We start from the raw sequence: 13,069 nt of genomic DNA on the forward strand, positions 1-13,069 counted from the left end.
AAAGCCGTAACATAACAAAATGTGGAAGAAGTGATGTGCTGTGAATACTTTTTGGATGCACTGTATATACAAATCAAAAAGGAAAGCATTTTTCTCATACTTAGACAATAAGCATGTGGGAATTAAAGCTCCTGTAACACCTTCTGTTCACAAAAAAAAAAAAAAAATTCTTTTTCTTCTTTGATACAAACTTTCAGGAGTGCAGCAGTGCTCACAACAAACTGTACAATGATTGCAAATTGAAAAAAAGCATAGGGTACCAAACCAGCAAACTAAGGGTTAAAATGTTCCAACGTCTTAGTAAACTAACCTGACAAAGATAATGTGAAAGTAAAAGGTGCAAAAATGTTTAGAAAAACCCTTAAATATATAAGGCACTGTAGCCGAGTAAATGTGTCATAGTAGTGGAGATTTTGGACTTTAAGACCTGAGGGTTCAAATGCCGTTACTGACACTGTATGACCATGAGAAAGTCACTTCACCTGCCTGTGTGGGAAAAAAAAAAATGTAACCTTTTCAAACTCAAATGCTGTAAGTTGCCTTCGATAAAATTACCAGCCAAAGAAGTAAATGTAAAATATAAATGTATGTAGTATGTATAATTAAAAATTGCTACAACTGAAAGCTAAAGAGGAAACGTCATGAATGTAAATCTAATATTACATCAGCAACCATCTCAGGACTAGAATTATAGTCCTCCATTATCAAAGGACAATGGCCTCTCTCTACACCATTCAGCACAAGGTAACCACCAAAACTTGAGAGAATGTGTAAGCTACATACTGAATGTGTCCTGGGTGGAATTTGAACCCAGTTTTAAACAACCATATGGTGCTAACCACTGTACCATCCATTATGGTGCCTAAGTTGTCAAAACATATTTTACCTGTATAGGATCATTTATTGTCCACCTTTTATGCTAACAAAAAAAAGCAAGATGGACTAACTTGTTTCGTCTTCATCGTTGTATTATATAGAAAGAAACGTTAAGCTGACCTAGGCAATAAATACTGCTCACTGATTCAGTTCCATCCATTTTCTGACACAGGACACTGGGGACCATAACAACAGCATAGGCTGCAACAGGTGTAAGTGAGCGAGCAAACTTGAACAGAATGGCAAAACCATTCCAGGGTACACTTCTGCAGCCACCCACACTGACTCACTATACTAATTTAGACTTGCCAGTCAACTTAATTCATGCTCTGGGATGGAGGGAGGCAACTATACTTCCTAGGGAAAATCCACACAATGCAGAGAGACCTTTTAAGTTCTATAGAAAAGGCACTTCAGATGAGACTATAATCAGCAACACACTATGCCTTATTGTTTTTCCAAACAAATCTATTTTTAGTAAAATACTACAAGGCAGGATTGCTCAGACAGATCTTTTAAGAAAAAAAATGTTTGATTCTTTATCATGACTTACTAAAAAAACAAAAAAACAAAAATCACACACACACAAAATTAAATGCATTTTTGGCTTACTAATCAGTACATGAACATAGTTAATGTTTGATGCTTACCTCCTTACCTTTTTTTGGTTGGACATTTTCTCCTAAAATCACATTCCAATATTTGCAACCCAAGGCCCCAAATGTAAACTTAGGTTTGCGGTTTCTACTTAGAAGTAAAAATGAAAGAGACAAAAAATTACTGAACAGAATGTTTTTTTATTGCAGCTTTTTTATTTCAACTTGCACGTTCATATCCCTCACAGTAATGATTAAGAGTGCATAAAAGAACAACTACAAACAGTAGAAATTGGAAAATTCAAGAAATCAACAAACACACAATGTAAATAAGTTATAAAGTGCCAAACTGGGTTCAGGAAAACAGTAAACAAGAGAAATCATTGATACAGGTTTCAATTTCAGTGCTTAAAAACGTACAGAGAAACAATATGAACCTGCTTCTGTTTAGTATAAAAGTTTAAAAGGCATTTATTTTTTTTGCCTGACAGTACAATACACCTGTTTGTATGAAATCACAACTTACATACAAAATGTAGCACATTATAACAAACTAAAGTTTTAGCATCTACTCCCTAATGGCTAGACAAACAAAAAAAAATGCTTGATTAGAAAAGTGAACAGAAATTAACAAAAGGAGAACAGGGTGTCTAAATTCTTCAACAAGTAAGTATTCTTTAACAATTCAGGTTGAAACATTTAATCTTTCATGTGAGACATCGTACATAAACAAATGATAGAAATAACATGTTTAATAAAAAATAATTTTACCTATTAACATTTTAAAATATTTTTAACTACCTTAATACTAAATAATAAATAAATTAGTCTATTAAATAAGTCTGAAGCAAAATGTTAATTTCACGTTCAGTATAATAGTCATCATGTAGTAACAACAATCACTCATTGTAGCAGAATAAAAAGGAAAAAAAAATATTGAACTTGGGAAAAAGTTTAAACTGATGATATTATTTATAATGCTTCATTTAATTTGAGTTTTAAATAGTGTCCAAGGACAAATGTACTAAAGTAGCCATTACCAACTGTACAGAATTGAAGTGGCAACTTTTTTCAGTTCAGAAATTACACACAAAAAAGAATTACAATTTAGCTAATAAAGAAGTTAGGCTTGTTAACAGCATAATTATTTTCCCATTTACTCTAATTTAAAATAAATTACAAAAAACAGTTAAAATCACCAGAGATTTTGCATTGATGGTATAGATCAATTATGTGCTTGTGTGTGGGTGGAATAATTAAAATATAGATGCAGAAGAGTCTAAACTATTTCTCCTACTTTATTATAATCAAAATTAGGGGCAAAGTGTACACTGTAATCAAATGTTTACAACTAGCTCAAGGTTTAACTTCACTATTAACAAGATAGTAAAATAATAAAAACATCAATTGTAAAGATGGTGGATTTTGAATGTTTTTTCTCCATCAACAAATTTGAAATATTTCACCTGCTTTTACCTCATTTTCAACCAATTCAAATATAAAACATTTCACCAACATAAATCCTGCACTTATATAATCAATACTTTATTAATTAGAGGTGCTAAATACTGATTTTCATGTTTTTCTCTGTTAAATTTAATTTGTATCAAGATTAGGAACGCTAAATGCACAATAAAAATAAATTTAAAGTACAAAATTGTGAAAAAACATACAGTAGATTAAAACAATTCCTAATTTTGAATAGTATCCTGCATATTCACATACAGTGTTACAGTAACCTTTAATTAAACCAGGTTAATTTGTAAATTAAATAAAAGTTCACACCATTACTGACTTGATACATATAAATCATATTTAAACACATCCAGTTCTGAATAAAGTGGATTTTTGTAAGCTAGACTAATGGGCAGTGCCACACAAACAGTGACACCATGAAGAACAAAGGGACTTCACCAGAACAGCAGGCACTTGCTGAGGAGCACCTGGTTACTAGCTAACCCACGTAGCACACACAGGTTTAGCACCAAGCTGCACTGAATTGCTCAGGATGCTCACCGCTTGCACAATGAAGTTGGCCAATAGTCTTGACCTGAAAACATTGAGACTCAGATTGACTCCTGTGATGTGTAATGTCACTCTCGGAGACCCTGTGTAAGGCTGAAAATTATTGGGTAGATGTAGCCAAACATACTGTTACATACATCATTACTCTCTTCTCTGTTCTGTCCCTACATGGGCCGTGGAGTGGATAAGACAGTGGCTTCACATTGATTTTTGGGGTTGTAGCGAGGATGCATGTGCATAATCCAACTAAAAGCTAGCCTAATCTGAGTATGAGTGGTTAGATTTAACTGGATTTGTTTGAACTGTGTCCATAAGAAACATCTTGTACAAAAAAGAAGGTACTCAAAACTGTACAGTTTGTTACAATAATTTGCTACCACTGTATTTTAGGACTAATGTAAACTATCTACTTTTGGATACTCCAAAAAGAAGTGCTAAGATGCCAACTAATCAGAAACTGGTGGCAACCTGGGTTGGAAAGCTGAAGCATCATCTGTGAAGTACTAGAGACCAAACTGAGTATCAAGGTTATCATGGAACAACTAATGAATGCTTTAATTTGAAATTAGGTATCCTCTTACTTATGGAAGATGTGCTGCATCTTGGGAATATTTTTGGGCAGTGAGTGTGAACGAACTTTATTGAGGGAGTAGGGGAAAATTGACCTTAACTGTTGAAGAAACACTTTGATGAACTTTTAAACCAGGTGAAAGAGTGAATCTCTATAAATGCAGTGTCAAGAGAATTTGGCTGATGCCTCAAACTCAGTAATGGCAAGAATGGATATGTTCTGACATGAAATGCTGAAAGGACAGGACAGTGTGAGGGTATCTTGAGTAGCACACTGTCAGAAACTGAAAATATACAGGGTACCTTAAGACTGAACAGGTGGTTCCTCTTTTTTGGAAAAGAGGACAAGAGGATGTCTGTGAGTTAATAGAGGTTCATGCTGCTCATCCTCCTTAGGAAAGCCTATTTGTGGGAGGCTGGAATTAAGACTTAGGCTGACATCAGGAGAGCAATACAGATTCTGTTCTTACTGCTCTTTGCACTTACACAAATATCAGTGAGATTGTAGGAGTTAAAATGCCTGTGTCACCCATGTGATCCTGGAGAAGGTGCTGTGAGGGTTTAAGGTGTTCAGATCATTGGTGCATGCCAGTCAGTGCTTGTATTTGCATTATGTGAACTGTGTCTGCATTCGCTCAAATCCATTTAAGAGGTGCAGTATTCAACCAAGAGCATTTTTATGTTTATTTTAAATGGGCAGGATTTTAGAAGGCAACTAAGGATTGGAAAGTATATAGTGTGGTATTCAGAATGTGAGGGTCGTCTCCCTGGCCTTATGTGACTGACCTTTTAAGCACACCACAAGTTTGCCATAATCAGCATGAGAACTGGCACTTCCAAATTTAAACTCATAATTCATTCCTGAAAAAGATCTGTTTGCTTCCTACAGGTGAAGGAACATTGGAACAATTTAAGTACTTTGGAATCATATTAACAAGCGAGAGTGAAGGCAGCCATAAGACTGAGAAACTGAGACAGGAGCAGCAGAAATGCAGGCATTGCATAAACAGCGAAGATGGAACAAAGATCTTGGTTTTCCAAGTAAAGGTACATTCTCACCTGCTTTGGGTAGAAAATTAAAACATGAAATCTCAAATTAGACATATTATATTATATATATATACTATCTCATATACTGTATAAGATATATATAGGTTTTTGTGCAGTGAAGTCATGAACTGAATTGCTGTTATTCTAGACTGAGAGGAAAGAGCCAAGGTTGTTTAGGCATTTAGTAAGGATGCTCCTGGGCACTGCTTGTGAGAGGTACGCCTGGCATAGCTTCTTGGGAGAAAATTTACAATGTTAGGCAGACTGTATCTCTCTAACTGACAAAATTGTCTGCAATGATCTGCCAAACCTGTCACAGCTGTATATATCATCAAGAGAGGCAGACAGAAAATAAACAAGTATGACTGTAGAATTTAAAAATATGTATTGGTACTGATATGCTTGAAAAAGTATTTATTCAATTTATTTTACAAAATCAGTTTAACAGCGTGAAGTTAAAGAGTGGAGAGTCAGACACATTCCATACATGGAATGCCAAGCCAAATTAGATAAATGATGTTACTAATTTGAATTAAATAAAATTAACATAACACTGTTTGAAACAAATACTTTATTGGTAAAACTAACTAATGTACAGTATTTGCATTTACTGAGTAAAAAAATAAAATAATACTGTTATATTTGAATAAATTATACAAAGTTTTTACATTTCTATTTTGTAACATAAAAAAAGCTTGCCACTGAAAGGAAACAGATCCCTCAGCATGCTACCAATAGTGTTGTTTACCTAGTTAAAAACTGTATATGAATTTTCATCAATTCCATTCAGTAAAAAGTTACTCCAACATTTCCTAATGCATCCTCTGATGTTTTAAGCCAGTCAGCTCAATGAATAATAAGTTATAAAGGCAGTAAAAACATAATTGTGACAAGTGCACTTTGGGACCAACGTGTGTGTACTAGTTTATTATGCATGACTAAATATAATACAGGACTGGAATACAACTCACTTTTCTTCTGACCAGTGAAAGTGACAAAGTAAACATAATTTTAGAATATCTTAAATACTAAAAACAAAATATAAACAGATTTGTGTTCCTGAAAAGAGCTATCTTCATAATTTCTAACATGGATACAAGCAGCATTGTTTACAGTTTCCCTAGTCCTTTTGTCCTTTTGTAGTTGTATTCATGCTTCGTGTACTGTAAAACCCAATTCTTCAGTACTTCTACAGTAAATCTAGACAAAACAATGGAAACAACTGTGTTATATATACTTCAAAAGATTTATATACTTTTTGCATAATATTAATCTGACTGACATTAAAATTTCATACAGCATTTCAGTGTTTTATATAAAGCGAAAGAGGCCAAGATGAGTTTTGATATGTCTGTAGTAAAAAGGTGATTGCACCTGATGAAGTCTTTTAATCATTAACCACCATCATTATATTCCTGTACAGTATTTAGTAGCAATTGAGAAGATACTGAATACTGTAAAATAATAAAAATTGAGAAAAACACATTAAAAATTAATAAACCTAAAAATAAAAAATCTAATAGTAAACTGAAAAAAACCCTGTGATATTTGTGGTAGGAAAAAAAATAAATCCTGTTAAGATTCCATTGAATACCTCATCTTGATAATAAAAATCTCAGATAATCAATATAACATACTCAAACCCACTAAATCCAGGTCAAGGTCATGACAGACTAGCAAACCATCATGAGCAGGACAAAAGTACATCGCAGGACCTATTCACACAAACACATCCACTGAATTGCTGAATTGATGTGCTTTAAATATAGTGACGTGTAAAATGAGGCAAGAATGAGGATTGTAAGGGATGGCTTAAATGAAAAGATGTGACCAGGAGCAAAACCACTAAGTTGTTCCAGATGAAGGCCACAACAAGAACTACTAGAAGAATAAGAAACGGTTCAGTATTCTATAATAATAATTTTTTGGGGAATAGAGTTTTATCTCATTCTATTTATTATTTTTTCTGTGTTCTCAGTGTATTAATTGCATGTAGTTGTGTTTAATAAAGCTCCCATTTTTATAACTACTTGCTACAACTTGTTGTGGAACAAATCATGTAAAGACTTAACAGTTTTTCAAATCAAGTTATTGATATATATGCGCTTTCCAATACTTCCTTTTCCCCTGTGGATGACAAAGGTATCCATCCATCCATTTTCCAACCCGCTGAATCCAAACACAGGGTCACGGGGGTCTGCTGGAGCCAATCCCAGCCAACACAGGGCGCAAGGCACGAACCAATCCTGGGCAGGGTGCCAACTCACCGCAGATGACAAAGGTATACATTTTTTCATTTAAAAGGTATGTTTTCTTTATATTTTCCCTACAAACTATTGTGTGTAAAGACTTGTATAAAAGATGAGAAATGAAATGGCATTCATTAAAAACAAGTATTATAAAAAGCATTTCAGAATATGTTATAAAGTCTTCAATAGCTGACAAAGCTCACTGTGCTTGTATAATGCTTTCTAATTTGGCCTGGTGCCATATGGCACAATGTTCAAGTATAGTACAATTTGGATAGGCATAATTTCACTGCAGCCAGAGAAGAAAATTTACATTTAATTACAGCTTTTTTGTGAATATGTCATTTGTCAGGGCTACTAACTTTACATTAACAAAGCTAGACCATTTGCATTTCCTTTTAAACTCAGCAGTTGTCCTGTAAGATCTCCTGTATAACTATTTGATTAACATAATTTCATAATTACCTTCATTCATATTCATTTTAATTGAGAATCCGATGTCAAGCTTTATTTCTGCAGAAATCCACTTCCTTCTACGTTTTTTAAAAATAGGAAATATTTTTTAATAAGAACAGCACTATAAACAATATTATTATGGTATATTGCAATACTACCAACATAGTGCATATTTTAAACATAACACCCAATCCAAGAAACTGCTGAAGAATATGCAGTGAATAATACAATAAGCAAAAAACAAACTAAGAGGCAATTAACTGATACAATGATGGGACTCACTGGCGCTTGGAAATATAAACCTATCAAAATGTTTCTAAATATTAATAAAAAAATGTACAATAAAGCCTACTCGTGCTGGCTTTGAAATGCTGTCTCAGAGTAGGTGGAAGACATTAGAATTAAATCAGTTAAGGATCCAGTATCAAACCCACAATATGATACCACCAAAACCACACGTAACGCCATGGGATGAAAAAGTAGAAGGCACCAGAGCAACAGAAAAGATCCAGCTGATGAAATGTGTACAAATAATAAAAAAAAGCAAAAAAGGCAGGTGTTCAGTACCAGAAAACAAACAATCGTGTGTCAAACCCCAATTGCAAGACAAAAATTCAAGTCAAGAGTCCCTTAGACGAAAGTCAGTAACCAGGATATTTAAAGTACACATTTCCAAAAAGTGTTTTCATTAAGTATCCAAAAACTTGCACAAATAAAAATACATATACGTGAATGCCAACTTAAATAATGTTTTGCCAAAGATGTAACGTGTCGGCTACTCTGGGAACACATTTCCTATCAATGAGTGCTCAAAATGGCACTACCCACTAAAAACAAGATGCCACTAAAGTAAATTTAAAACGATTAAAAAATAAAAATGCAAAACAACAGTAAAAAATTAGTGAAACTAAGCTCTCTGTAAATGAAAACCTTCATAAAAATGAATAAGAACAGAGGGAAAATGTATTAAACCCATGAAAAAATTACAAAATGATTACAATCATGACAATATATAACATCTTGCACTGTGATATAATGTAGAATGCCCAGGTAGGACCAGAGTTTTTGTTTTTCCTAGAATCAGTAGAAAAATACTGGATCTTTTTTCTCCATCTCTTCCACTGATAAATAAGCTTAGGTGATGTTACCTCAACTTCAAATATTCTATAATACATTACAGTTTAAAGTGTTAAAAGGTGCATCCCTTAAGAGCTAAAAGCAAGTAACAACTAGCACACTATTTAAGCTCAAGACAAAGCAAAAGTGGACTACTCTGCTCTACTGTAACTACAGTGCAAAAAAGCTACAAACATTTACATTACTTTAAATAAATACACAAAGTCCTGCGATTTATTTTTCCTTGGAAACATCCAAAATACTTAAGACTTATCAACTAGACAGTATCAGACTTTAAAGATGTAAAATACATCTATATATATATAAAATTCTTTTCGTGTTTGAAACGGAAATGACGTATGACCACGGGTAACGGAAATGACGTATGACCATAGAACATATTATAATATAGGAACTTATTATTTGTGTTAGAGTTATTTTACTGATATTGAAAAGAAGAAAAAAGACTGTTTAAATAAGGAGCTGGGAAGGTGAATGTAAAGAAGAAGCCAGCGGTAAAGCAAGTGAGACTCTGTAATAAGGGCGGTTGGGTGCATGGAGAAGGAGTGCCGGCTAACCTCGAAGGAACTTCGGAGCACACGGCTTTACTTTGCTTTTATGGTGCGGGCGTCGGCCATTGACAGAACACTGAGACACCCGGGTGAGACGGACTTCTTCCTTCAACAAAGGAATCGTCGTCAGGCTGGTGAGATCGCTTCTTTTACATTTAAATTCAGTATACGAGTCAGCGGAACGTACAGTATCTGACTTGATCACTGGATTCATTGCAGATTTCCCAGGCCGTGTGAATTTAGACTTTAAAACAAAGTTGATATAAAAGAGACTGGGGAACGTGTGGGGATTGTGTGTGTGTCTAATTTATATTTCTATATAGATGTAATATAGGTTTAAGTACTGTGAATATATTTGTGCTGTTTGTAAATAGGGTAATTTTCCATTTCTTTTCCTTGCTTTCTTTCTTTCTTTGCTGTTTTGCAGTTTTCTGGGGAGTATATTATAGAGTGTTTAAGGCAGTGGCATATTAATTAGGGTTTGTGTAGTTATTATAGATTTGACAAGGATTTAAAGGGTGTTTATTGTTTTGTTTGATTTATAATATATTCTTTTTTGATTGTTTAAAGAATTGTTGGGGTAATTATTTCCTTTGTATAAATTCATAAAAGACAACTCCAGATGAGGATATCAAATTGGGGCTAAGGTTCATTTAGTTCCGTACTTAATAGAATTAATTTTCCTAAGAGTAGGAGATTTGTGTGTGTGCTGGGCTCCACATTCAACTTAAGAGGAACGCGCTACACCTTGATAGTAAAAGAGATGAAGAAAACAGTTTTGCGTCTTTCTACTTTTTAACTGCGCCGAGCTGTAAACAATGTGAAGACGAGACCACCTTCAGTGTGGAGGGGTCGTAAGAACAAAGTGGACTCTGGGAGGCTTTACGGGCTCCGGGAAAAGTATACGGGCTTTTCCTCCTGGTCAGCAGCTTCGCAGGCTCCGGGGCTACGGGAAAAGTATACGGGCTTTTCCTCCTGGTCAGCAGCTTCGCAGGCTCCGGGGCTACGGGAAAAGTATACGGGCTTTTCCTCCTGGTCAGCAGCTTCGCAGTTTCGGGCAGCGTCCTCTCTTCTTGCACTGTTTGTCACACTTCAAGTGCCCCGTCGGCTCCTGGGACAGTGGAAATCTTTGCGAATAAGTGTAATTGGCGCTATCGAAGCGGGACTCTCTTGGTAAATTGCGGTGCACGGCTACTTACTGTTCCTTAAGATGAATTCGGGTCACTAAAACCCCGCAACATTCAAAGTTGCTTTTGTGATGAATTCTTTTAAGAAAATGGAGGGTTTACATCTACAAAGATGTACCGACCACATCATGTTAAGTATTAGACTTGGGAATTGTTTGGACCTTCTGCCCATTAAGCACGGAAAGGCAGCGTCCACATTTCTCAGAATAATTTTTCGCTTAAATCACAGGCACATAGTGCAAGGTTGTCAAGCAGGTAGTTTGCCCAAAACCACTTCAGTAGTACTCAATGTATCTTTACTTCTTAAATGTTAATGTTTGACTGTTTAATAATTTATACGCTTCTTATATCTTCTTCACATTCTTTTATCAAAATGTTTTACTACTTAATAATTAATATTTATATAATTTCTATTTATTGTAAATGCTCTTTATTTGTTCAAAAATAACACTGGTAATTAACAAACTTATTTTATAAATACTACATTTTAGTTTTTTTCCCCTTGCACTCAGTGAGCGAAGCCACTGGGTAATCAGCTAGTAATAAAATAAAAAAGAAAAACTGTATGCAGATAATTTTCTTCAACTAACAAGATATAAAATGTCTTTATTAAAGCTGAGTACACAGTGAATACACTTTAAGCCATGTTCCTCAGTAACGTGTTTTTGAAATTTGCATGGTAGATTTTGACCAAAGCCATGACATTACCATGTTTAAAACAGCACTGTCTCATCTAAGGATTATGTCATTGACTGAGATGTTATTTACACATTGTATAATCTTACAAATATAACTCTTTTGAAGTATATTACACTCACAACACCCTTTTAATTAAAGACTGATATACAATGGAAATGCAGTGGATTAGCTGTTTCCGATATACTTCAGATATTATTCAATAGCTTTCCTTAACAGACATACCTTTGCCATCACTTACCAGTGTCAACTATCTGAATTTGGAACTGGAGCAACATAGGAACTCTCTTTAAGTTATCAAGCTTTGCCTCCAGGGACTGTCCAAAGACCTTAAGTCTTCCCAGATCAGTTTCAAGGTTTAACTTTTGTTGCTAGCAGAAAAACAATATAAAGGATTACTACTACTGTACTGTGCATAAAGATGAAACATTATAACCTTCTGTTACAAATTAAAAAACTGCAAATAATAAACGATTTGTGGCCATCATATTTCTTATTTTTCTTTGCAGCCAGAATTTTCCAATATATCAAATGGGAGAAAAAGAACAAATATTAGGTGTTAAGCAACCATCTTCAGATTTTGAGCAATGTCTTGAGAAATCCAGGACATCTCGTACTACAAGGTGGCAGAAATTATATTCAGAATCAAACATATAGATGTTCCTTTTATTATCAATTTTAGTACAACTTATTGGAAATCCTGATCCTTCAAAATATTGCAAAACATCATTACCCTATTTGTCTAATCATTTAATGCAAAATAAAGGGTGGTGGCTCTGAGACTAAGGATCTGTGCTGGTATCCAGAAGGTTGCCGGTTCGAATCCCCATCACTGCCAAAAGAGATCCTACTCTGCTGGGCCCTTGAGCAAGACCCTTAACCTGTAATTGCTCCAGGGGCGCTGTACAATGGCTGACCCTGTGCTCTGACCCCAAAGGGTATGCGAAAACTAACAAATTCCTAATACAAGAAATTGTATAAGGCGAAATAAAGAACAAAAAAAAAAAGATTCCAAATGCATTATGTTTACTTACTTATACTGTATACACTTACAATTCTGAATGCAAATGCACTCAACTCTCTAAGCAAAGTCTGCTCTTAAACTTTTAAACTTGACCCCTGCTTATTAATATGTTAGTTACAAAACTGGATAACATATTCCATTATATTTCAAAGCACATTTAAAAGACTTGCATGGTACAATATGTTTACTGTAATATAATACATCAGGCGGGAGGCTGTGTAATCAGCCAGTGAATGTCTGCAGCATTTTGACTGCATATGCATTAAGTTGATTATCATGATCCATATGTAGTTGTTCCAGGGTGGCAACCAGGCGCATTCATATACACACATTTACAAAATGATTGTGATTTATAAAGGGTAAATTATGTACAAAATGTGTATATGCCAGATTTAATAAATCATATGCATTTTCCTGTTTTTTGATGCACACATATTTTCACACTTTACACAATGTTTTAGAAATGAGACCCCAGGTCAATATACATGTTATTTACTACAGTTTAAAATGTCACACTAAGGCAGCTCAAGACTTACCTGTAAAACTTCCAGTTCAGTTTTTAATTTTTCATGTTTCTCCATTGACATTTCCAGGCTAGTATTCAATTCACCAAATTCAAACTCTCTTACTGTGAAAGTAATCATAATATATG

General features: G+C 34.5%; 2 protein-coding genes across 5 annotated transcripts in view; both read right to left on the reverse strand.

Moving 5' to 3' along the window:
- LOC114651841 (janus kinase and microtubule-interacting protein 1-like) overlaps positions 1-13,069 on the reverse strand; it is a 558,596-nt gene that overhangs the window by 343,519 nt on the left and 202,008 nt on the right. The gene's annotated exons all lie outside the window — the stretch shown is intronic.
- Positions 2,312-13,069, reverse strand: part of LOC114651842 (SWI/SNF-related matrix-associated actin-dependent regulator of chromatin subfamily E member 1-related-like) — an 87,023-nt gene continuing 76,265 nt past the window's right edge. For 3 of the 4 annotated variants that reach the window (XM_028801858.2, XM_028801857.2, XM_028801851.2), the window contains exons 10-13: positions 12,954-13,045; positions 11,635-11,764; positions 7,832-7,899; positions 2,312-6,317 (exon numbers count right to left, since the gene is read on the reverse strand). In XM_028801858.2, coding sequence (XP_028657691.2) covers positions 7,874-7,899; positions 11,635-11,764; positions 12,954-13,045 — 248 coding nt within the window. In that variant the 3' untranslated portion in view covers positions 2,312-6,317; positions 7,832-7,873. The remainder of the gene's footprint in view (positions 6,318-7,831; positions 7,900-11,634; positions 11,765-12,953; positions 13,046-13,069) is intronic. The other variant, XM_028801855.2, reaches the window with a different exon arrangement.

Source organism: Erpetoichthys calabaricus, chromosome 5, assembly GCF_900747795.2.
Source record: "Erpetoichthys calabaricus chromosome 5, fErpCal1.3, whole genome shotgun sequence".
Taxonomy (NCBI): Eukaryota; Metazoa; Chordata; class Cladistia; order Polypteriformes; family Polypteridae; genus Erpetoichthys; species Erpetoichthys calabaricus.